General features: G+C 35.2%; 1 protein-coding gene across 9 annotated transcripts in view; it reads right to left on the bottom strand.

The window, feature by feature from the left end:
* The window catches only part of PCDH11X (protocadherin 11 X-linked), a 490,740-nt gene that overhangs the window by 44,342 nt on the left and 419,787 nt on the right, over positions 1-26,611 (bottom strand). For 6 of the 9 annotated variants that reach the window (XM_083797771.1, XM_083797785.1, XM_083797786.1 and 3 more), the window contains exon 7: positions 21,418-21,483. The exons of 2 other annotated variants lie outside the window; for them this stretch is intronic. In XM_083797771.1, the coding sequence (XP_083653897.1) occupies positions 21,418-21,483 (66 nt within the window). Of the gene's footprint in view, positions 1-11,862; positions 17,332-21,417; positions 21,484-26,611 lie in introns of those variants that run through there. One more of the 9 variants, XM_083797788.1, reaches the window with a different exon arrangement.

A 26,611-nucleotide genomic window follows, 5' to 3' on the forward strand; every position in this document is an offset into this window, starting at 1 on the left:
ATCCCTGAAAAACACTGGTCAGAATGACAAAGTTCCCAAACCTTCATTAAGGTTTTATGACAGCTGAAGAGATCCTAGAGAATATAGAACAAAAAGGATTAGGCACGCTATATCCACAGTGCTAGAGAAACTGGGGACATGCGCTTTTGGAGTAAACGCCCCAAGCAAGGGACATCTGTGAGAGCCTGCTAGAGCACATGCAACAGAATGTCCTTCAAAATGTGGATCATATGGTTGTGAATATATACAAAGTTAAATTGGCAGAAGATCAGTCCCAAAACTGGATTAAAACAAAAATAAACAACAAAACCAAAACCCATAAAATACAGGCATAGCCTAGTGCACACATAAGAACAGAACTCAGAATTTCTTAGACACAACAATATGAAGAAATAAGCTATTTTCTTTTCCATTATTTTCTTCTAAAATTGAAGATACTGTCTTCATCATTTTCACCCCACATTAAAAATCTTCACCTGCTATCAATAAATGATAATGACACTTAGTAGAGTCATAGAAGCTTACACACTCAGGGTTGGTGGGTTTTTTTGTTTGTTTGTTTGTTTTTTGTTTGTTTTTCTTAGTTTTTTTTTTCTGTTTTAAGCATCAAATGAAGTATTAAAAATGTAAGTTTCTGGATCAGCACGTGTTTTGATGGATACGTTCAAGTATTTGTACAATCTCCTTCCAGCCTACTGATTTCAAGGTAAACTGCTCTTCTACGCAGTGTCACTGATCCATAGAAACTACGATCCAAACTTAACACTGACTGAGAACATAAAACATTCATAAAATTCATACAACCATATACTCTTCTATGAACTGATATTTTGGGTAACACTTCTGAAGTGAGCATTAAAGTGAATTTGTACAGTAGGAACTACTTAAAATCTATTAAAAAAATAAAAAAATAAAAAAATCTAAACCAAGATGGACACAGTTAGGAACTATTAACTACCTGACTGAATCACAGCACTCTCCAAAGACCGGAGCCTTTGCATTCCATATGTGCTGTGAAGCTGTCCTGAAAGGAGGGACTACGTAGTGTTTTGCGTTAAAAAAACTTTAATCATTCTTTTGTAAAGATGTGTACAGCAAAGGGAAAGAGAGTGTGCTCATATGTGCTCATATGCTCATGCATGTGTACACAAGCATGCACAGTTCAGTAATTCATCCAGTTAAAATAAGAACAAAACAAGATCCTATTGTTTCATCGCTTAAGTAGTCATTATTCTCCAGTTCTTTATGTACTCGTTAAACAGTGTTTTCACCCAAAATTCTAGGCCTGTTTATGACATTATCTAATTGTCAAAGGTACATTGCCCTTCATTAACAGTAATGTTGCTTCTGAATAGCTGTAAAACACTAGCATTTGGGGAATAAATTCAGACATCTGCTTATTCCACTCTCAAACCCTTTCCAATTTAAACAAGGACATTTTTGCTATAACTATTAAACATGTGAAATAAATAAAAAAAATAATCTTTAGTAGATTAGAGTATAATCTCTAGCAGATTATTTGATGTCCTCTTATTTACAGAAGCACAGATTACTCACACAGAGTTAGCAGCTCCTTATTTTTTTCATTACTATCAACTACTTCTGAGTAGACTAATTTGTCAGTAAATATTCACTGATAGTTAAAGGTTGACTGAAAATCTCAACCCATCACAGCCTTTTGTCAGATCATGGAGCAGCCCTCCATCTCCCAAGGCAGTCAAATGATCAAAAATCTTTAAGGCAACAAGTTTCACTCCTAGAACTGGAGTGTCAGAGGAACGGCCAGCACAGATCAAAGCAGTCATCCATCTAATCCCAAATCCTGACTTGAAAAGTGATACTTTACAGGAAAAAGAACAAAACTCTTCATTTAGGAGACAAATCTACCCTGTGAAAAGTGTCTTTTTTACCTCATGTGCCACAAGACCATTTATGCAAGGAAGCATGAAGATTTGTAATCCTTTCAATACTCTTGACATATTTTTTAAATACTAATCATTTCAAAGTAGCATGTTATTTTATTCTTATTAACGTTCAGTACAGAATACCATATGGCAATGTGTGATGCAGATTAATCATCAGTCCAAAGGAAAAACAACCTTCATGTGCTGCTTTTGAACAGGCCAGCTTTCCAGTTATGCCCTTCTTCCTTAGGACGTGAAGAATTTAGAAACTCTGCATCCATCTCCATGATCTTGCATCACAGCTTTACCACATCTCTCCACCAAAATTCTCTCCTTTGTATTAGAGGAGTTCAAGTGACATTACTGAAGGTGCTATAGGTTGTTAAAAAATAGACTGGGGATTGTTTTCTTCGGATGTGTACTATGTTAAACATTAAGAGAAAATCAGTATTTTGTAGTTTCAAGTGATGGCTGGCAGATAAAGAATGTGAGCCAGTAGACGGGAGAATAGACCACCAAACATCTGGAGAGCTGTCCTACATCTGGAGACTAACTTAGCTACTTGTACCTTCTGCATGACCTCACTATTTCTATCAGTTCTCCCATAGAATAAATTTTGACCTCAAAATTGCTTTATGAGGATCAGAAGAACTCTGAAGTGCTCAAGTTCAACTTCAAGTAGGAACATACAAGTACAATTACAGGGATAAACAAATTAGCTCTGTAGTGCTGTAGTAAGTGAGAACTGTACTCTAAAAATAAAAAATAAATGAAACAGAAAATATGCAGAGAAGTGCAGGTGACCAATGACTTTTTTTTTTTTTTTTAGGGGAAATCATAGTGGTTGAAAGGAAAAACTGCAGGTTTCTAGTCACATCCTTGCTTCCTATCTGCCTGGTTTTTGTACCTACTTTTTGACATCACAGCCAATGTTGTTTCTGTACAGTGTCTATGTCTGGGAGGCTATTAATAATATTAATATAACAATATTAATAATCCTGCTACAGTTGCATTTTTTTATTATTTTTTACCTTTTTTACATTTATTTATTATAACTGTTCAGTCAAGTTTGACAATCTAAGTCACTAAAATGGTGCCTCAACTTATCAGAATATACTGCAGGTCTGTGTACATTATAGCTTACACTAATTCTTTAAGTTAGACTTCCTGAAGTAGGAAAGTGATTAACATAACAAATTTCATTTCATTCATGATAATTTGTAAAATCTCATTAGAAAGTTTATACCTGAACTTATGTTAGGTGTGGCATTTGTTTCCTGGCTGCTATATGAATTATTAAATGCCTGGATTTCTCATCACTTAAAAACACCACAATTAAGGACAGTGTTAATCACTCAGGGGGAGGAGGTGGAAGAGGGTGGATGGGGGGGAAGGAGTTTTTTTTCTTTCCTTTGTTTCTCACTTCTCTAGCTTGTCAGTAATAGGCAACAAATCTTACTGTCTCCCTACTCTGAGTCTGTTTTGTGCATCACGATAATTGTTGAGCGATCTCCCTGTCCTTATCTCAACCCTTGAGCCCTTTGCATCGTATTTTCTTTCCCTTCCCCTTTGAGGAGGGGGAGTGAGAGAGCAGCTGAGCTGGAGCTCGGCTGCACACCCGAGTAAAACCACAGCAGTTCTGCATAATTTTGTGAAAAAAAGAACATTCTTCAGCATACATATATACTTCTGAAACAGTGGCTTGGACCTACACAAATTTCTACTACTGCTATGGAGTCCTATGGATGATAAAGTACTGAGTTATTTGCAAATGTAGTTGAATATTGTATACAATGCTTTCAGTGTGAATACAAATGTATATATACACCGATTAACCTAGGAGAAGCTAACCAATGGAAAAATACACAGGCGGAAATAATCCTAAAAGACAATAGACAAGGCCAGAAAACAACTTCACAACTTCAATGGAGACCAAAAAATTAAAATAAAATTCAATTTCAATACAATAGACAGGTTTGGAAAACCACCTGAAGAAACACTGCTTTCAAAGTGCAAATTCATCACATGAGGACAATGTAAGATTGGTCATGTTCATATACATTGTCCCAGCATGACAAGTCATTTTCTAGGGACAAATTTCCATTCACCATGTTCATAGTGTACAGTGTCAACTGGCTAAAATACCCAATATTGATATTTTAGGGGAAGCATGGAAAACATTGATAAACAATAAAATTCAAGAATGAACAAACTAAGACATTTAGTTTTCTCCTATCTTCGTGAACTTTACCAACAGCCAGACTCACTGGTGTAGGAATTAACTCCATAGATGTTACGCCATGCCAGCATACTGGCATGAAAGCCAAATGGACATCTTGTTCCTACTGGAGTTTTTTCGCCCCAAAGGAGAATTCCCTATTAAAATGGAATAGCTTTTAGCTTCTCCATTTCTCCTTAGTACTTTGTAGCCTGACTGGGCGGCTGATGGCTCAGACCCTAAGAATATTCTCATCACTAATTGTTCACTAAGTAAATGGTCCTTTCCTCCCAGTGAAAGAAACAGCCTGAGAAATCTACATAAATAAGGTGTGAATATATACAGATCAGTCCTCGTAACTATTTGATAATGATTTTTTGCTATAGGCAAGAACAGTTGTGAATGTGTCTGTTTCCAAGAAGCATTTCCAGCTATACCGACCTGCACAGAGTACATCCTCCTGTGTAGCATGTATTCTGACTGTGCTCTTTTTCTTTACAATATTACATGTTTATGCATTCTGTAAATTATCTGAGTAAAGAAAGTATACATTACTACAGTTTTGCTCTGCAAAAGTCATTGCAGAAAACAAGTCTGACTACATATCCTGTCAGTTTTTTCTTTACAGAAAAGTGATAGGTGCACTGCTTACACAAGTATCATGACAACCACATCAAATAAACTTCATTTTTCATAGAGTAAACTGACAGTGACATTTAATATGAGGAACAGGGGATAGATTTTCAAATATATGGAAATCTTTGACAGCTTAGATACAAAACCAGGCTAGCATACCATAGATATGTCAGGTCAAAATAAAGTCTAACTTTTTCATAGACAATAGACAGGATTTTACAGCTTAGCTATTTATAGACTCATTCAATTACTCTACAGCAAATGACATATTTTTCACTACATTTTCTCAAAACAATCACATTCATCATATTTAAATATTCTGCTTTGAAAGGGGAATTGAATAGCCTCAAACTTCAGGTGCAAGATTTCTCATAGTTTGGCTTTAGAACATCAACCCATATATCCAATGAATTAAGGACAAACATTTTTGTTTGAATAATATTTCTTTCAGTTTTGTTGGGCAAGGAGAGGAGGGTCTGATGAGGTCCCTAAATGAAATTTCTTCCATATCAGTATCTTTAACCTCAATACCTGGAAAGTAGTTGGGTAAATGCAGATAATTCATATACACTGAACAACAACAACAACAAAATTTAGATTTTCGGTTTCCTGTATGGGATCCAGAAAATTCTGGAATCCTAAATGCAAATTAATGCAATACTACTGTTTCCCTATAGCACAATGTTTTGATGGTATACAGCAAATTAGGTTTTCATGGAAATAAAATTTGGAAGTGAAACATTAAGAGAAGCTTATGAATTTCAAAAATTCCTGCAGGTTATGTATTATTTGGTAAGATTTTGAACATTTTAACTAAAAATTTCCAGTTCTTCTGTTTCCAAAGACTCTGAACAGCCTGAGAATTCATGGTTATATTGTTTGTTCACAACCAAATTGAAACAATAAGGCACTTACCAAGGCGTGAATGTCCGCCATTTAGCTGGATAGAATGTTAACATCCATATGCAATTTGCCCAGATTAATTGTTAATAGCTGTACAGATAGTTTGTTCACAACAAAAATTTGCTACCACCACATTAGAGTACATTGCTAAGTTAGGATACAACATAACTGAGAAAAACAGATATTAAAGTCTAGGTAACTGCACAATTTTAAAAATAGCTGCAATAGGCATGCATCAAGGCAGTATAGATTTCACTTTTGTGACACATAGCTTTTCCCTGAAAAGCTGACATGGGATGTAATTACACAATACATTTTCTTCAAAAGTGTTTAATACACCCAGTCTAGGCAATCACTCTTGTGACTCATTTTGCTGGCCCTCCAAACTGCACCAGTACAGCTATTAGCAGGACTTTGTTGTAAATCAAATAAAAAAAAAGGGGGGGTGTGTGGGGGGGGACATGTTTTTGTTTGCTTGTTTTTGTTTGTTTTTGTTTTTATTTTTTAGATCAACTAAGCCAATTTCAAGGTTCACAAACAATCAATGCACATTTTTTAGAGGAGGCAGAAGGACAGAGACAGCAGCAAACCTGATGTAGGAGTGAGAAGGGCAGACAGAAGCGGGGAAATAGGGCAAGATCTTCCCAAACCAGATCTGCTGAAGAAAATATGTCGTCTACTTTAGGGTTGCCAAGACAGTGAAGGATCTAGATGGGGCGATGTATAAGGAGCAACGAGAAGCTGTCTCAGGGGAGGTTCAGGTGGGATATTAAGAAAAGATTCTTCACTAAGTGGGCAGTTGGGCACTGGAACAGGATCCCCAGGGAATTGATCACAGCATCAAGTCTCTCGGAGTTCAGGAAATGCTTGGACACCTCTCTCAGGTTTGATTTTTCAGTGGTCCTTTGTGGAGCCAGGAGTTGGACTCAATGATCCTTGGTGGTCCCTTCCAGCTCAGGATACTCTGTGATTCTATGGTTCTATTCTGAAACTAGTGTATCTCTGGAGTGTGTAGCATAAGATTGCACAGGTGATGAGTAGGTTGATGATTAGTAGCAAACAATACATAAAATGCGTTTAGTATAATGCATGTACTAACCCACTATTTTACAGTATCTAATACTAAACATTTTAATTTTTTAAGAGTAATTTCAAGAAATAAGGTATATCTCCACAATAAATGCAAAAAACATATCAAGGATCTAATTAACATTTTATAGATCTTTGTAAAATATGATTAATTTGGTTAGGTAAAGACCCAGAGTTCAGGGTGGGAGAAGTATGTGCTGTTACTTATTTTACTCTGAGTAGTAGCGCACCACAGTAGTGTTTGTGAGATCTGGATTCAAAGCAGCTACAGGTACTCAGAAGCAAGTGTTAGGTTTCACTGAAAGCAAGGAAGGGTAAACTGACTCAGTAGAAATTGTCACAGGGGCAGGATGCTGCCAATGAGCTGATTGGAAGCACCCTGCCTCTGAGATATAGTGATTTTTCACTCTTAAAGCCTGTTGAACCAGGAAATATAAACTTCTTTAAGATAGTATAGATATATTTAGAGGACTTGGATTTACTCCTGAAATTTTTGTTATTTGTATTTTTAGAACAATGACAAAGTGGATATGATTTTCCAGGTTAACATAAGAAATTCTACTACAAATACTTGGGCTGCTCTCATGAGCCAGGTGATCAAAATGTTTGTGTACTATACTGCTATGCACATTGCAATAATTCTGTTTTATTCCATTTCCATTTACACATTCATGACCTTATATATATATATATATATATACACAAAGGAAAAATTTCAGCCAGTGTGAATTATTCAGAGAAACAAGGCAGAAAGACAGCACTCAATATAGCCATAAAGACATGAATATTATAATTCCACAAAAAAGGGAGACTTGAGTTACTTGCTGTGTAAATTAGGTTTGGAAATAAATGAGTTACCTTTTATTGTTTAGCTCTTTTGTGATGAGTTTCCCTTCCACATGGATGGAAGAAACCTATGAGACATTCCTTTCCTTGTAAGGACACAGAGACAAATAATAAATGCCAGACAGCATGAGTTTAACCACAGCTTTGGATGTCAGAATGATTACTGAATTTATAGATAAAGGAAATGTGTTAGAAGTAATCTATCTGAACCTTAATATTAATCATTTGACACATATAGGAAACTACTAGTTAATCTGTAGAAAATGGTAGTAAAAAATTCTAATGATAGATAAGGAACTGCTTAAAGGGCACTTACCAAAGACATTGCAAAAGAAAAAGGAGCAGCTGGGCTGGAGGCTTCTTATCTAATATTAATGACTTCCCATAAAAAAGCAGGAGATAGTGGTGGGTTTTTTTGGTAACAGGAAGTTGGAAGCCATCAGATTGAAGGGCAATAGAACATCAACCATGAAGATGACCAAGATGACCTTGAGGATGATGGTAAAATGAAATTTCACACTATTAAAATTTAAGTGTACTAATAACAGGAAATGGTAGCCCAGGGGGTAGTTCATAGGAAATGTTACAAGATGAAAATATCTTTTGAATGTTAATTAAACACAGAATGACTGTGTAACAAAATTCTTCCACCCTAGCATTTACTTCCCCTTTACCTCTTTTAATGCCTCAGATTTCCTATCTCTGTTTTGAGGTATCACCTTTTTCCCTTCCTTAGGTATATTTAAAGAGTTACAGAGGTGCTTCTGACTGGGAGAGAATAGGTACCTGCAGAACTGCCTTAGCTGCTCCCCTCTCTAAGCATTCCTAGTTCTCATGATCATGAAAAATACGTTTTGTTTTTCTATACAAGCATTTTTGTTATTTTTCTATACACATTGGGAAACACTCATGCTCTAGTTCACTGAATGAGGTTCTCATCTAGAAGGTTTTCTAGAATTCTTGTAACCAGCAGTGGAAAAAAATGAAAATGAAGTTAAAATGGCATGGGCATAGAGGTGAACTATTAAGACCAACTGATGAATGGTGATCTCTCCCATCAGAACGGACTAAAGGATGCTTGCCCTTTTGCCTAATAGAATGAATTCCAAACTGCACTTATAATTTATTTCCAAACAAACAAAACAAACAAAAAGGATCAGAAGAATAAGTTGTTAAAAGAATAATGTCAGCACAAACAAAAATTTTACCATGAGTAAACTGGCATGGAAATTAGAAAACTTAAGAACCATTAAAGGAATTTGATAGCTCCAAGCAGTCATAAAAATCATTTTTAAAACAAAGCCTGACATAAAAGACATTATGAGATATGGTAGTCATAAACAGAGGCTGAATTTGTTAACCCATAAGTGTTCTGTGGTTATAACTCTGAATTTGGCAAACTGCTTGTGCCTAAAATATGTGACATACTTTAATTACAGGGATCTTTCTTGGTTTATATAAAATATTAATATAAGACACTTAAGTTAAAATACATAGATATTCAGACACATTGTAGACTGAGAGAAAGACACTAGATCCATGCATGACCAATTTTACATAAAGACAATTTGACCACTGCTACTGTTTTAGACATTTCTCTTATTCTGGGTCTACTGCTGCAATCAACAGAAGCATTTGTTACTGTAATTATGAACACGAAGTAGAATAGTAATACCTCAGTGATCGGTTGGTCTACTAATCACACTGATGCTATTTCTGACAAGAGTCAAGGATCTATAATCATTTCCACTGAAATTTTGTACTATTTCTCAGTTTGAAAATCCACTCTACAAAAAATACCTTAGCCACAACACTTTTTTTATACACAAAATTTGATTATTTAAAAAATAAGACTTCATTTGGTTAAAAGGTAAAAAATTGATTTTGATTCTTGTTCTCCAACACCCAATAGAAATGGAAGTAGGTGGAAACTCTGTACTTGTGGCCAGCAGTTCTCTTTAGTGGTCTTTTTTCCCTTAATTTTACATGCAGTCTGATTGCCAATAGTATTATTAATTGAGGTTCCTCCTTTTTTCTCTCCATAGGAAAGATATTGCACATTTCAGAACATTCTCAGGCTCTAGGGTACTTGTCACTTATGTAACCAGAATATAATTTTGTATGTGTGAAAAGTGCATCTTAAAAGTGAATAAAGTTACCAGTACAGAATCAGGAGTTTTAATTCATGCTTATGGAAACAGGAGCGGTGTTATATAAAGCTGTATAACAACTGATTAAACTCCATTGTGAAAACAGATATACATAGCAAAAATTATTTTTTAATCCTCTGAGTAAAAGTTATGCTAGGCAATAGCATATACAGTATTCTAAACTACAAAAACAGTTTCTAGAAGTATGCACTATCTCTTAGTAGGGGTACCAAAATCCTGGTAAGTATCCCGGAATCACCATACATAATTAGTGAGAAGTAACATCACATATCAGACTTCTGATTTGCTTCTCTAGAAAAGAAATAATTACAAATTACATTGTTTTTATTAAATAGTCAATTTAAGTGTTTCAAAGCAATCCAAACCCCACATTTTTACTCACAGGCTGACTTCTGCAGACTCAGACCACACAGTCACAGCCCATCACTGCCATGCTGGTTCCCCAGGTGTGTGCAGTGTAGGAACACTACCTCACAAACATCCCCCTTCACAAATGTAGGGAATCATCCATTTATATTGCATGTGCAAAAGACAGTGATTTTATACCATGTTTGCTCCCATCCGGTTTTACTGCCATGCTGAGTATTGAAGAAAAGCAGGAGAAAGCAGGACACAGAGTTTGGGTGGGACCTGGCATTATGGAAGTCAGGAGCTCCCACCTAAGCACTGCTTTCCTGGGGGATGCAATGTTTTGGTATTAGATGTGAGATTTATTTTGTGTTTTTTTCAGTCATATCCTCTTTTTCTAAGAAGCACCTGTATCAGGAACAACCCTTAGGAATAAAGGAGAGCTGTTCTGCACGTCAGAGGTTGGAAAGCTCAGCAGAGATGAGTATGATGGAGGTCATGGGCCTGACTGCTCTGCACCACCCTGCAAGGCCTGCAGCCTAACTGCGCTCCTGCAGCTCCCTCTGGCCCATACATGAGGGTGGTTTTTTATTTGTCTGTTTTATTTTTTTTATAATGGAACTGTAAAATAAGGTATGATTTTGATGTAATTAATATATATGGTTCTGAAACTTAAGACTGTTAGTTGTTTTGTGCAGTGGCTGCTAGGGTGAGTACATTAAGTCTGAGACTAGGGAGACTAGGTGCTTACTGTGCTGTATGAACAAATTAGTAAGGAAAGAAATAGGAAAACTAATTATTTATGTTACCATAAAGAAAAATCTTTAAAATGAAGATTAATGCTCAAATGGTTTCATATTGTTGACATGTAGTTCAAGCATTCCCTGATACACGAATAATAAATGCCTATTTCTTTGTATGGCTTGTCAGCATATATTGCTTTCTGATGTTTATGGTAAAACATCAACACAAAACTTCAGTATATCAGGTCTCTTGTGTTTTAACCCATTTAGTGGATATGGTTCTATCACAGTAACACTGTACTAGGAAAAATGCATAGTATCTTTTCCACTTGATAAGACTACCCTTCAGAGATCCTGGTGTATTGAAACAGTTATGCATGTCCCACAGGCTATTTTATTTTTTCCTCCTACTTCTAGATCCTCATTTATTTTTGTTTTTAACAGAATTTAAAATTAAAATTTCTTAGAACAGATAAAACAGCCAAGTGCTCACTGATGCTTTTAGGAAAATCCTTCTTTTGAATGCAAAAGCTGTTGCAGTTCACGCTATCCATAGCAGATCACACAGAAAAGTCTAACAAGCTTCTGTTGAAGCAGCGAGCTTTTTTTATTATTATTATTCCAGTCAGTCAACTGACAACAGCTCCAACCCAGTTAGAAATCCTTTAAACTGCACTTCGGAAATCACCATCACAATTGCTACTAATTGGCACTTTTGTTGGCAGCCTCAGGAGAAGAAAGAAGCCAATGACTGAATGGGCCATGGAGAATGAACTCCCCTTCCAGCCTGTCAGAAATCCTTTAACCAGAACAGGGCGAAAGTACATTCCTGTAGCAATGTGTTTTTTTTTTTCTTCTTCCCATTATTATTTAAAAAAGAAAAAAAATGCCCCTAATGCACAGCATCTCTGCTCTACCTGGCTTGTACCTAGAAAACATCATCCTCAGGACTAGCAATCTAGAGTGTTTCCAGGATCATTTAGGAAAGATTGTTGAAATACGTGTTTTTGTTTTGTTTTGTTTTTTTACAGCTACTCCTTAAGCATATTATGCAGTTTGCCTTTTGTTAGTTTTCTAGTTTATTACCTAAAAGGAAATTTCTTTAATAGAGAAAAAAAAATCATCTGAAGCTGGATGAAAGAAAACTAGTGACTACACTATGCCCAATGAAAACAGATCTGAAAGATTAGAAAACAGATGATCTACTTAAAATTTTAGAAAAGTTTTGTTTTCTTTGTTGTTGCTGTTGTTTTTAATGATACTACTAAATCTACGTACTGTGCTTTGATTTCAGTCCCTACATAAGCAACCTTCCAGCCCACTTTCTCTAGCATGAGCCACTTTTTAATCAGATCCTGTGTAGAAAGGTTCTAACTGAAGGTCCACAACTGCTTTTCATAAACTCACATTTCCATGACTTGTTTTCACTTCTTTCTGATGCCTAATTGTATGTTAAAATCATAAAAATAATAAATAATAATAATAATAATAATAATAAAAACTAGGTTTAGGTTCAAAACCCATTTTGAACCATTTAACTTCAGGAAGACCAGGTCTTAACTCATGTTAAGGCAAAAGCTTATTCACGTGTGAAACCTGCAGAAATTATGTGAATTACCTAAATGATTGCCCTATTGATTACTTGATAAAATTGCTTTCTTAATGTGTGGCAATTAAAGGATTGCAGCATTCCTTTCTTGAAAGGTGCATTATTGCATGTCAGCCAAATACAAAGATTTGTGCTTTATTTGGAAGTCCTATTGCACAGCTGGATACTCACAATACTCCTCTGTAACTATTGAATTGCTGACATTGTTAGGTTGGCTAAGTATATAATTAGCATAAGTTATATCAACCTGTCCACTAAGTACAAGGAACACAGAAGAAATTATTACACTTGTTTCACATCCTAATGGACAATGCTAACACCATTTTCCTATTTTGAAAAAGTCTGTTTTATGTTGAAAGCTTCTCACTGTCAGACATGGCAATAACTGAAGGATGGTCATGCAGTAAGACTAGGATTTGGGCTTACTACTTAGAATTACTTACTATTTTCCCAAGTGATGGTTTAATAAGACTAAAGTCTATACATGGCAAAGTTCACTTTGTGCTGAATAGTTGGTGAACTGTGTATCAAACACACCATCAGTTCATTGCCTGTGTCATTAAAAAAAAAAAAAAAGACATCTTTAGTCTCTTTAAAGTAGTTGACTGTCAAACTACCAATCCTGTCAATGCACAAAAGAGGAAAAAAACCTGCACTTGCAACTCTTACTCAGGACCTGTAAAATATGCCTATTGTGTTGTAAAGAGCCTCTGGAAACTCCAAAAGAGGAGGGCAGACTTATTGCCACCCAGCGTGCATATAAAGCATCTCTCCTACTCTGTAAGTGAATAGGTATTGGCTTTCTATTGTGCCAGCTGAGAATAATCACACATAACCAATCCAGCCCTATCTAAAGATGAATAACTTTACTGTGGGGATGATGAAAGCAAAAATTCCTATATAAAATGCAGAACCTCACTTTAGCTGCTCAAAGACCATACTGAAATAGCCTGAGCTAAAAATTTAACCTGTTAATGTTGACACCTGTAATGTTCAAAATAAAATAATAATAAACAACAGAACAAAAATTCTTGGCATTCGAGGTTAATTATGTAGTAATTGAAGTCTTCTGGTTTCTGAAGGTTAAAATGTTCATTCAGTATACAATACATAGTGTGCTAATATGACATAGGACAGTTTTATGCCACTTCACTGTAATACAGCAAACTATTGTTTTCTAGATCGGGAAAACTAACCACTTTTTTTTTTCTTTTTTTTTCTTTTCCTTAAAATGGAAACAGTTGCTGGCAATATTAAATATTTTTTCTACTTACTGATTTATTTATTGTTCTGTCAAGCTAAGAACATTCAAAGCACTTCAGCACTAAATATACTCAACTTATCAAAAATCATGTACAGAATGAGAAGTGTCAGAATAAAATTAACAAGATTTTTTTAGTGTAAGTTGTAACAAACAGATATTTATATTTAGTGCAATGTATTTTTTGCTGTAAAGCCAAAGTTTAGCCTTTAAAATAAACTGCAGAATTAAAAAGTGAAACGCTGTTTTTTTCTGAGGAGGAATTTAGAAACAGTGTTATGCATATAATTTTAATTAATGGAAATTACTGCAAAACAGTAATTATGAGGCAAAAATTTGTTTGACACCTGATCTTCAAGTGGAAAATGAGTAATGCATGTTTTGGAAAAGAAAGGGATGCAATTGTTCAATGTTAGTCAACTGCAGTAAGAAGGGGGAATATGAGAACACCCACAAGCTTTTTATTTAATAAATCTCTACCATTTCAACTGCCAACTGAAAAAGAGGAAATGACTTAACTACAAAATATTAACAGAAGTTTTCACCAAATTGAGTTAGTCCCTAAAGGAAAATGACTGTAGTGTGGCTCTTAGTATGCTAGTTAAGATTTCTGTGAGTAAAATGTAAAAGTGACAGATACTTAACAGAGGCAGGGCATTAAAACATACCAGTTTCACTTTCTCTGAGTTTTCAGTCAACTAGAGAGAGCTTAAGTATAGCTGATAGCCATTATACTTGATTTTCACAAATGTCAGCTATTACAGGATACCTTTGAGGTTCTTATTTGCTTCCTATTATCTGGAGTAAAAAGCAGTCATACTTGCAAATTTAGTTTTAGTAGCAGTGGCTGGTAGCTAGTTCTGGGGGAGAGTTCAGGACTCTTGTATTATAGATTTTTCCAGAAGTTTGCTATGCAGTCATGTCGGATGAGCAAGAAACAAATGTTTCTTGATTGTTACAGTTACAATGCTGGAGTGAAAAGTATGAGACTTTTTTTTTTTTTTTTTTTTAACTGAATGACTGAAATAAGCTTAAATTCTGATCATATCATTCATGACAGACTATAGCTTTCATGTACATTGGCTTTTCCTAACCTTTATTCCAGTGAGACATGACAGCAGTAATAGCATATATAACAACTTGAGTTACCACAGAATAATCTAACACTGAAATCTTTCAGTCTATACATTTTGGTTAATTTTTCTACTTTGATTAATCTTTCAGAGGCGTTTGGGGATGGAGGATTGTAGGCAGTCTTTATTGTGAGAAGTGTTGTATTCTTAACTCTAACCTTACTTTTACAGGTATAAGAACGTTTTAATGCCTTGCACCAGCAACATGCATTTTAAGGACAATGCTGTACTTGATTTGTATGCCTACTTTGCAGTGCAAAGAGAAGAAATCAACTACTTGTTCTTGATTCATATTTTCAATGAGCTTGTTATTTGCTCTGTTCAGTGTTTGTGCAAGAAAAATTGCTCATTGGAAAGTAAAGTGGAAAAGAACAAAGAAAAACATTTTTAGCTTAATTTTAATTTGTGCATGCTGGGTAAACAGCATACATTTTCTTGTAAAAATTGTGATGAAATTGGAGCCATTGAGCTAGAGAGTGTTCAATCTCAGTTTTGCTTGTTTAACCAGTTCTCGATTTCTATGCAAGTGAATCTAATGCAGTATGGCTTGGGGATGTTTCTTACTGTATTTCATTACAGCTGCAGAGAATTTACAGCAATTAGCTTTTCATGTTTCTCTCTGTTTCTTTTTGTATAGTACTCCCTATCATGGGACTACTCTTATTATCTTGTATGTTAAAGCTCATCAAATTTGTATCCTTATTTGCCAGGCAAAAATTAGCTATAAGCTATATGAGCTGAGTTTGAGTTATGTACTTTGCTGATTTTACAATGTGTTTCTCTTCAAAGATCAGCTAGTAAATTACTGGTGTGCCTCAGGACCTAAGCAGATGCTCTTAGTTTTTGTTAGTTCATATGAATTTGGACAACAAACACTTCTAAATGTATGTGTCCTTCTCATTGTCAAAGTTATTTGAAGAGACTGTCATAGGACATGGATTATATCTGGTTACAGTTCTGAAAGTCAAATTGTACAATACTCATTTTCTTTTGCACCAAGTGATTTTTTTTTTTTTTTAATTTGTAAAGGGCTCTTCTAGATCCTGATTGTCCCTCTATTTTGTGACCTTTCTGATAATCACTCAAGTTTAAATATACCTAAATGTGCATGCAACTCCCAGAAAGTGAAATAGGCATTAAATGGCTTTAAAACAAACTGCCAAAATCTCTAGCAAGGTTTCCTCAGCATGTATGAGATTTTTTTCTTTTTCTTAGGCTGCAAACTAGAGTACGGAAACCAATTTAAAATGCTAACAGTGGTAAGAAATTGCTGTTTCATTAGTCACAAAAGTACTGCCACTGTGCTGCAATAATGTCTCAACAATGCAGTGCTTATTTGAATGTTTTAAGCTTGAGATGATGCAGGGCTCCAGTTCAGCCAGACTGAGAGCCTGAATCTGGGTAGATTTTCTATTTATAAGGACCATAGACAAAAGGGCTTTCAAACTCAAAAGCCAAATTTAATTAGAACACATCTGGAGCTATTAACTTCTTAAATAATTCAAAATCGGGATGAGACAATAAACCTGACAGATTTATAAACAGGTCACCCTCTTTGTCACTGTGTCTTTACAGGATATTGGAAAGGCCTTTATTTCCGTCTTGCTCTCAGTCTAGCAACTCTGACATTGTTACAAGCTTTATTCGTTCTGCTCTAAGTCCCTAAGTTGTTTCTGTCTGCTGCATCTGAGGCGTCCACATCTGTCTGCATGTCAGCTCTGTGCTGGTTGCCTCTCATTCTCAATCCTTTCTCTCCTTCTGCATGCATTAGAAACCTCAGAGTTTGATTAGTTGCCCTCTTAAATTAAGAGGAGATATGGAAGACTTCTTGCTAGATGACCCAGTTTGCAACCACCAAGTCAAGGCAAACCTATAACCACACGTTTTGAAAATAACATTGCAAAATAAAATGCAAATATAAAAAACACTTCACAAAATAAGTCAAGCTTGTGCATAATGGGAAAATGATCAAAATTCCCTGGCAGAAAAACTAACAGGTGTGAAACTTACTCAGTCTATTTTATTCAAACCAGCAGCCCCAGAAAAAGAAAAAAAAAAAAAAAAAAAAAAAAAAAGGAGAAAGGGAGGGAAAAGACCCAGATAACTTATGATATAAAATTCTGCTGTACATCTACCCTTGGGCACCTTACACAAGGTGAAACTGCTGGTCACATGATGAAAAACACTGAACTAGTTTAAAATGTTTTTTTTTTTTTTCCCCCAGAAAATTTAAATTGGGCTTAAAAATAGTAAAAACTTTGCTCTATGCAGTGTAGTTGGTATCGTAGTTTGTATCACACTTACAAAGGACACAAACACAGTATCATAAGGTCTGGATAGGAACATGACAGTCTACACATCAAATACATTTACAGAGATGTATCTTTTCAGACACTTTAATAGTTCACAGCCTTGGTGTTGATGAGCAGTAAGCTTCTTATTGGATGTCATTCTTATTTTCTACCACTTTCTGGAAACACAGAATACACAGACAATAAAACAAGTATTTGATGAAAAAGTATGAGTAGTCTAGTTGTAAGCGTTTCATATTTATCTCATGTTAAAGACTAGACAAGAGCAGCCTGAGAAATGTTTTGAAAATTGAAAACTCTGTTTCTATCACATTCATTTTTTGTTCTGTCTGCAACAGTTAACAATGAGCAAGTTAACTATGGTGCTCTTCTTGTTACAGACTTTTTTTTCTGGTAGAAATAGGTTAAATCCCTTTTAATCAGAATGTGCTGTAGACAAATGAATCCTAAATAATCATAAAAGTCCTACCTCAAGGCTTCTGAATGTAAGAGAAACTAAACTTTGTCATCCATGAAAAAAATCTGTAACCAGTCCTGGATTTTTTTCCCCTCTTCTGTAAATAGTAGTGTGTGGGAGCAGGGACCTTTCTTGCTGCAGAGGCTGCCTTAGAAGCCATGACCCTAACACTACCTTGCTGATGGAGCAGTTGCAGTAGGCACAGTTATCTAAAGCTCTCGTATAAACAAGATAGAGCAGCCATATCTGCTTCTCAACTTGTTTTGTTCGCGGTTACAACGGATCTTGTTCTTCATGCTCTCCTTTCGTAAAGATTCAAGCCCCACACCCACAAATAAGTTGAAAATAGGGCATTTTCTTACATCTTCTGCATTGTATGCATTCTATTTCTTTCAGTTTCAAGGAGGGTTTGGGGTCCTTTCTTCAGAACTGTCATATGGTTAATACTGTTTTTTTTTTTCTTTTTTTTTTTTTTCTTTTTTTTTTTTTTTTTCCTGGAATATAGTTAGTACTTCACATCTAAACCTCTGTTCTGCATTTTGACAGTAAGCTTGAATCTGGTAATCTAACAGAAGGAAAAAGCAGTCTCAGCAGACGTGCTCCAACCTTGTGTTCGACCATATTAAGAATTAATACTTAGTCTTTCCATACAACCCAGCTTTAGTAAAGCTACCTAAATCCTCTTGGCTGCTGCTTTGGCAGAGCAGCATCAATCAGAGTGCTCAACTTTTGTATTTGCTAATTCAATAGGCAGCCTGACAAGGCTTTCAGATCTGCATTTATGGGATAATGAGGCTTTTTACATAGTTTCATTTTTTGCTATGTTGACAGAAAAAAAAAAAAAAAGCATTTTTGAGAATGATGGATTTAAAAAATATTTTCAGAATGAATGCATCCTGCATATTAAATATTCCTGATAGGGTAACAAACTTTCTTTCAAAATGTTTAGTACATCTTCAGGAACTTGGGATGTGCTTCCTTTTTGTAATTTCATTGGCTGTTTTCATGAAAGAATAGAAATCTTAAATTATCATTAGTTTAGACTGAACATAAATGTCAGCTTTCAGAATTGGAGAACATGATTTTTGTGTCTTTTTTCTTGCATTTTATGTAGCTTCTGCTTCTCTGAAGTAATATTACTACCCATTTTGGCAGTTTCACTTACATTTTAATATTTTAAAAGCACAAACATGCATGTTTAGCTTTGTTTACCTTACTTCTAGAAAGTTTGTACATCTGAGTGGAAATTTAGAGGATGGCTTAGTGTTGATTTGGTTAAACACACACAAAGAATCTCAGCTCTGCCTCCATATAGCTCTTTGTTAAACCCTACAGTGCAGCAGAGGAGCTCATCATGTCGGCTGGCTCTGGCTCACTACAAGGAGGGCACTGTACAAATGTTAGTTTACAGACCTTTTCATTTCAGGTTATATGAGTGAGAGTACTCTGTTATGTGCTTACTAATTCTAAAGTAGATTTATAAACAGACACATGAGAATGAACGTTGGAAGGAACAATGCGTTGTGGTAGGCACAGACAAGATTCACAAATTCTGACTTGACTACCTTATCCTGTCTTTAACTGACAGAATAAAATTTGTTATGTAAGTAGAACTGGTCAAATGACTGCTTTCCTCTTTTGCTTTAAATGAAGTGAGAATATGTTTTGGGTTTTGTTTGTTTGTTTTTCATTTGAAATACAGACAGTGTCAAAGACAAAATTCTCACTGATTTGACAATGTCAAAGTTTTACTTATGATTGGGGAAGACAATTTTTCAAATAAATGGAGCTCTGAAAGTAAGATTTTTTTCACTCTGGAATGTCTATTTTTAGGCCTCTCATCTTATATCATTGAAATATTTTGTACCGTTCCATTTTATTTTTTGTTTATGGCGTTTTTCTGTTCATTTCTTTTCCAGTACATTTTTAATTACATTTGGATCTTGATTGGAAATTTTGAACTCTGAAGAGTTTCAGTTTTAAAAATACCTGTAGTGATCAAAATAGTTTTGATTTAAAACTCATTACCATTTACAATTTAAAATCAAGAATCTTTCAAGCATATCTTCAATCAGCAGTTAGGGACCATGGTAAAACTGTTGGCTTCGGGGTGCCTGTCTATTATATGAGCAGATCTACTGGTGTACAAATTACCTGAACATTTCTACTAGGGTTAGATGATAAATATAGCCCAAATGCAGACAATACACATGCCATGATACTGGAATTTGCTTGCCTAGTTGTTCTGGTTTAATTCAAATTACTAATCGAAAAAAGTGATATTATGTATCAGCAACAACACTAGTATTCAGTAGTTGTAGTAGTGAAGTATTAGCACTTACATAGCGATAGGTGCTTTTAATATGCTGGACAGCATCAGTTCAGCTTCATAACTGTCTAATATTCTCAAGGTAAGCTTGATTCCAGCTTCTATAAACTATGCATACTTCAGTGTTTTACTTCAACTGTTATGCTCACAAAGATGGTGAGGTGGTTCACCTGTGACTCTGCTTTGGCACTTAATCCCTGGTAAATGTTGTTCTATATAATTTTTTTGATGAAACAACATTTCAGAGGCTTTATCCGTTTGACTTCTCTGCAACCAGTTGGTGTTTGGGAGTGAACACAACAGCATTTATTTAAACACATACTCACACACACACACAAACACAAATACAGGATTAGGAACTTTTAAATGGAAATAGATTGTATGAGTATATGGCCTTCTCTCTCATTCTTGATTTCTTCCTCACCCTGCTTGCAAAGGCATTGTCTCTGTAACCCTATAATTTAGTTGTTTTAAGCTCTTCATCTTTTGACATTTACTAAGGTCCTTCATTGATTTATCTTAGTTAAGTACATTCATATGTTGACAGTTCTTGATGGTTTATTCTTATCTGCCCAAATGTAGCTCTACAAGCCAATCTCTCTCAATCTTCTAGGAAAGAAATCACCACAAATCAAAGCCCTAAGGTAACCAAACAAAAAACTTAATGGGAAAACTTTGCAAAGTGAATCACCTGTTACTTTTTTAAAGCATGGTTTTCCTAATTTTTCCTCAGTTTTTGAACCACCCTTAAGACAGTTCTGAATGAAATTACCACCTAATAAGATTCAGTTGTGTCACCAGCTCTATTTATGAGGTTAACTTGTGGAAAAACTTCCATAAACAGAATTTGGCACCTTGCTGTTTAAAAGCGGTATTTGTTAGTTGCTCAAATCATGAATGGCATTGCTGATGTTGTCAAGGACTTAGTCTCCTATAATACCCAGGTGAATGTAGATGGCTGTTCACATTAAAAACCATTTCTCATGCAATATACAGCGTTGCTCAAAATGTGAGTTTGTCTCCTGCTGCTGCTGAGCTATCCCTTCACTTCTCTAGCCCAGGGGCATGCTGGTTTCTATTCATAAAAGCTTTGCAACAGTGTTCCACTGCTGCCTAATTGCAGCTAGGAACTCAAAAAAGCAATACTGTGGCTTTTTCTAATGGGTTGTGGTTAGAAATTCCCATGCATAATATACTGTGGCAGGATATCAGATTGCTGTCACACAAAAAAAATTCTAGTCAGCCATTGGAGTTGTAATTGTGTTAACAGCAGATTATCTGTTGCTGAATTCTTTTTGCCCAGTAACAATTTGTAAAACTATCAGAGAGTTTTCTAAGTAGAGAAAGAATTGTATTTTCACTAAATGTGCTTATATTTTTCCCTGCTCTGGAAGTACTGTATTCATCGCCATTTCTAAGCCTCATAATTCAGTGAGCTGCTAAGTCCTGTACTCTCACCACCACTGTAGGTCAGAAATGGTGACAGTTTTGTAGTCTTGAACGACCTCCGTGATCTCTCAAGCCCTGTAATGACAGTAGATTTAAACAATTATCAGCATTTTTAACTCCAGTTACTACGGGGTTTGTGACTCAGCCATAAAAACAATCATGCAGTGCTAAAACCCGACATACAAGCTCTAACTTGTACAGCTATTAATATTGGATTATGCATTTTAAAAGGAAGTCAACAAAATATTTTTCACATCATAAATGTATGACAAAGAACAAAGCAATGTGGAAGCTGTTATTATTAAACCCTTTTATTATCGGATCTATTTCCAAATAAGGTATTTGACAAGGTAAAGCAGTATTGAAGATTGCTGGTTATTTAACACAGTATTGTTGGTTTGTTATGTACGTATAACTCCAAGCACAATGACGCTTTGATTGTCCTTGCATTACATACAGTTGTTAAAAGAAAAAAATAGGCTACTTAAAAACAAACCTTATACTTTGAACTTGGTTTCTTAATCATTAGATGTCCAAATGAAGCTGACTGAAAAAAGACATAATATAGCTTTATATCAGTCTAACTAGTAAACAGGAGAAATGATGTAACAGTTGATGATTACATAAATTAATAAAACCCTCGCATATTTTCTGTATTGTAATAACAAAATAATAACTCATTATAACTGAATAAATTAGTGCTAACAAAGAGTACAAGTTTTTGTAATATCAATAAGCAGAAAGCATAGCAGCATTGTCTTTTTTAAAGAGACTAATGTAATTATATAAAAAACAGAGATAGACAGATTTTTCATAGCTTCTATGTTAAAAGTCTGTATGAATTTTTGAATTTAGAGGTTAATCTGACTTTTTAACAATTTTAATATAAACCTAGAGGATATCCTAGAATTATACGTGGTCACCAAAGGCACATTTTTCGTGTGCTGGGAAGCTTCTACTTCGAAATCTTTTTTTTTTTTTTTTCTGTTTAACATCAATTGTTTGCTTTTAGCTAAGAAATATTAGACATAATATATATAGCAGGAAAATCTAATATAGCTGACATTCAGTTTTCTGTATATATTTATACAGTGTTATGTATTATATTTATACTCCAGTGTTATAATTCACTGGAGTACTCAAACTTGGAGTACTGCATACAGGTCTGGGGCCCCCAGCACAAGAAAGGCATGGACCTGTTAGAGTGAGTCCAGAGGAGGCCATAAAGATGCTCAGAGGTCTGGAGCACCTCTTTATGAAGACAGGCTGAGAAAGCTGGGGATTTTCAGCCTGGAAGAGAGAAGGCTTTGGAAAAATCTCATTGCAGCCTTTCAGTATTTAAAGGGGGCTTATAAAAAGATGGAGAGCAACTTTTTACATGGTCATGTAGTGATAGGACAAGGGGAAAAGCTTTTAAAGTGAGAGAGGGCAGATTTAGATTAGATGTTAGGAGAAAATTCTTCACTATGAGGGTGGTGAGGCACTGGCATGGGCTGCCCAGAGAAGCTGTTGATGCTCCATCCTTGGAGGTGTTCAAGACCAGGCTGGATGGGGCTTTGAGAAGCATGGGCTGGTGGGATGTGTCCCTGCCTGTGGAACTGCATGGGCTTGCAACCCAAGCCATACTAGGATTCTATGAATTTCTTTTTAGCATTTTGAATATTAAGTTAACATTCATTGCAGTTTGAAAGAAAGTACGCAATCAAAATACAGGGTTAAATGGGACCAGTCAATATAATATATATAACAGGAGTAAAATAAATAAATAAATAAATAAATAAGAAATTCAAGTCAGATACTTTAAGAGATATAAAATGTCATAGTTAATTTTTCATTCATCTAGACCAGAGTGGTACTCCTGCATTATCCATGAAAGTGAAATAGCTTTTGATAATTTGACAGTGATGCTGCTTAACATTATCCAAAGGAGTTGAACCACTCCATCATTTACTATCTTACATGCACTACCTACTAACTAGTATTTATATACGATAATCAGTGAGCCTTCCAAATTATAGATTCTTAATAATTAAAATGTGAAATTTTTGTATAACATATAGTCAAAGAATATGGGCTGAATCCTCATTAGTAAGCAACACAAACATCATTGCTCTGAGGATTTTCTCATTTTTCTGTTACTTTTTTTTTTTTTTCCCCCACATATTTAGACCAGTTGTGACAGAACTTATTATTTTACTCCACAAGCAGGGTATCAGTCACACCACTTCCACAGCATGGCTGAGGCTGGCAAGGTGTCTGGAGACCATGCAGTCCAACCCTCTGCTCAGAGCAGAGTCAACTAGAGCAGGTTGCTCAAGGTTGTGTCCTGTCAGGTTTCAAGTATCTCTAAGGATTTCATTTTGCAATACAGAGAATAAAATGTAAACATTGGAGCCAAAGGATGCATGTACTCATATGCTGTCTGTCTATGGCATGCTATGTATGTAATGCTCCCATAAGCCATACTGTCTTTACTTAATGAAAAGACAAAGAAGGAAGTAAAAAAAAGTTGTGTGCTGATGTGGACAACTGAGATCTCATACAAGCAGGGTACGAAACTATTGCAAATTAAATCATTGTTTTCTATAATATTAATATTAATCAACTTTTTGTAATAAACTGCAAGCAAGACTTCCTCTGAACTTTATTCTGCCTACTCAGTTGACAAATTCTTTTACTCAGATTCTATTGTTCAAGTGACTGTTCTTTAAAAAGCAAATAAAAAAGCTCTTCACTTCTTCAATATCCTCTGAAATATTTTCTTCTGGTTTTGTTCATCTCTAGTACTCACTCACCTTTGGCTTTTACAAGCCAAATAAAAGTACTTACTAACCCATGGTGATGGTTACTCTCACACTGAAATTGCAAACACTTATGTAAAATTCCTGTCCATCAACTTTAAACAGGACATGTCTGTAACAAGCTCTGAATGCAAAAAATCTGAGTACTACCTACTGTTTCTAACTATTAGGCAATCTTTTGCTGTCTTGGATCCTACAGTACTGATATTTTCTCCTTTGTTTTTACTGAGACATTTTTCTAACTTGTCTTGGTGGTAACTATGGTGACAGTGATGTCAATGAAGAACAGATCAAAATATATCAGATAAGATAGAATTGATGAGACCCAGATACCTGTGTGATTCTTCGTATGTTAATTTGTATTTAATAATTAATCAAATAAGGATTTCAGATATAGATATACAAAAATACTGGTACCTAACTGGCAGCCATTGAGCTTTGCAGCCTTGAAAATGAATTCAGGATTGGATTACAAAAAAAAAAAAAAAAGAAAAAAAAAAAGCATCAGTCATACTAAGCACCCATCTGGAAATTAAATGTCAAAGATAAATGCAAGAGAGGGGAAAAAAATCAAATCAGAAAGGCAGTGTGCTTACAGAAAGACACAAACTGTTCTGAACAAAATTACCAAAGAAATGAGGTATTTGCTGAATGCCAAATACTTGCTTTTATTTTTTTCAGAGTATCCCCAACTTAGTGTCTTTTAAAAATATGATCTTTTTTGTAAATTCACTTAAAATAGTTATTTCCGTGGCGCATTTCAAAGTTCAGTTTAGGAAAAAAGTAAACTTACCACTTTCACTTTACAGCTCACAGATTGCATTTTATTGACACATAAGGAAAAATCTTAATCATTATATCTGTACATGAATATTTTTCCTCCCTTCTGTTGCTTGAGTGACATTCTCTTCATACACATCCTGTGTGGTTACCATTTTATGACTGATAGAAAGGGCCACATTGTAAAATGCAAAACTTCATATAATTTTATGTCATGTAGAAAAACACCAGATTTATATGGGAAATACTTGCAAGTCCATAAATAAATAGATCTGAAGAAACGGATAGGTAGAACTATACTCCATTTCCTTTAAACTTCAAGTAAAAGTATGGGTTCTTCACTGCATAACTTATTCTAATGGGTTCCTTCAAATAGACTGCTTTAGTTCATGTCACAACTATTGAAAATCTTCACAATTATATATGTGGAGATATTCAAGCTTCTGTCGGAAGAAATCATCAGTGCCAGCACATGGGCGGTTGCACAAAACCTGAGCATTAAGGAGGCTGTTGAAAGAGAAATTCTGGCAGGTCTTCCCGTGATAATATAAGGAGTTACCAGCTGCTCCTGCAATGCTTCTCCTGGAAGTTATCACACACAAAGGAGTTGGGGGAAGAATGGTGAGAACAGCTGGTGGCTCCATATATTCTCACACCCACAGACATCGACAAAAGGGAATGTCTGTATGCATCTTCAGTACTTCAATGCAAAGTCTGAAACTGAACTTAAATCAACCTAGTGAAATTCATCAAAACTAAGTACTAATACTCTCTGTCACCTGCTGATATTTTGGTAATGTGAGATCCCCTTTCTTACTGAGCTGCTATGAGGAAAGCAACGGTTTGCCTGAGAAAACAGGGTTAAAATCAGCTCTCTAAAATGTGTTATGTTGCTCAGTATGCACAGACTGAGGTCTTCATTTTGATGGAGTTTATTAGTTCATAGGGTTACATCTCATTTGTCTCAAATGTGAGGCTGTGAAATTTTGAAAAATTAAAATCAAATTCACGTGCAAGATCTAACTCGTATATGTTGTTGGATGTAGAGGTCTAACTTCACTTTTGTCAGTTTTTACATAAGAAGGAGAGATCTATGAAACTAATGGGAAGTATATAGTTACAAAACCATGAATAAGCCATACAAAATATTACTGTAGTCCTTACTTCATTATACATCTTGACAGGATGAATGGTGCTGATAAAAGCAGTGCAATAGTTTTCACATTATATTCCTAAATCTGCAAATATAACCAAGGTGAAATTATCATTGAATATTATCACACACAGACATGAGAGGATATAACACAACTAGCTTGAACACTTCCTCATTTAGATAGGTGCTCGTTAACGAGTGATTCAGACATCCTATGTCATATTTGGACTTTAGGGAAGTAATTATTTAATCAGCGATCTGCAAAAATTTTCACTATTCCATACAAATTCAACCATTTTCTACCTTACTGATTTATCCCTCTGCACAGCACTAAGCCACCTCCTTTTTGTCCTAAGAATTTTTCACACTTGAGAGAAAATTACTGCAATATTGAATGCAGTCATTTTTATTTCCTTACGGCATGTGTGAATCAAATACAAGCTTAGTTAACCTTGATCCAGTCTGGCCC

This window comes from Anser anser (assembly GCF_964211835.1).
Source record: "Anser anser genome assembly, chromosome: 13".
NCBI lineage: Eukaryota > Metazoa > Chordata > Aves > Anseriformes > Anatidae > Anser > Anser anser.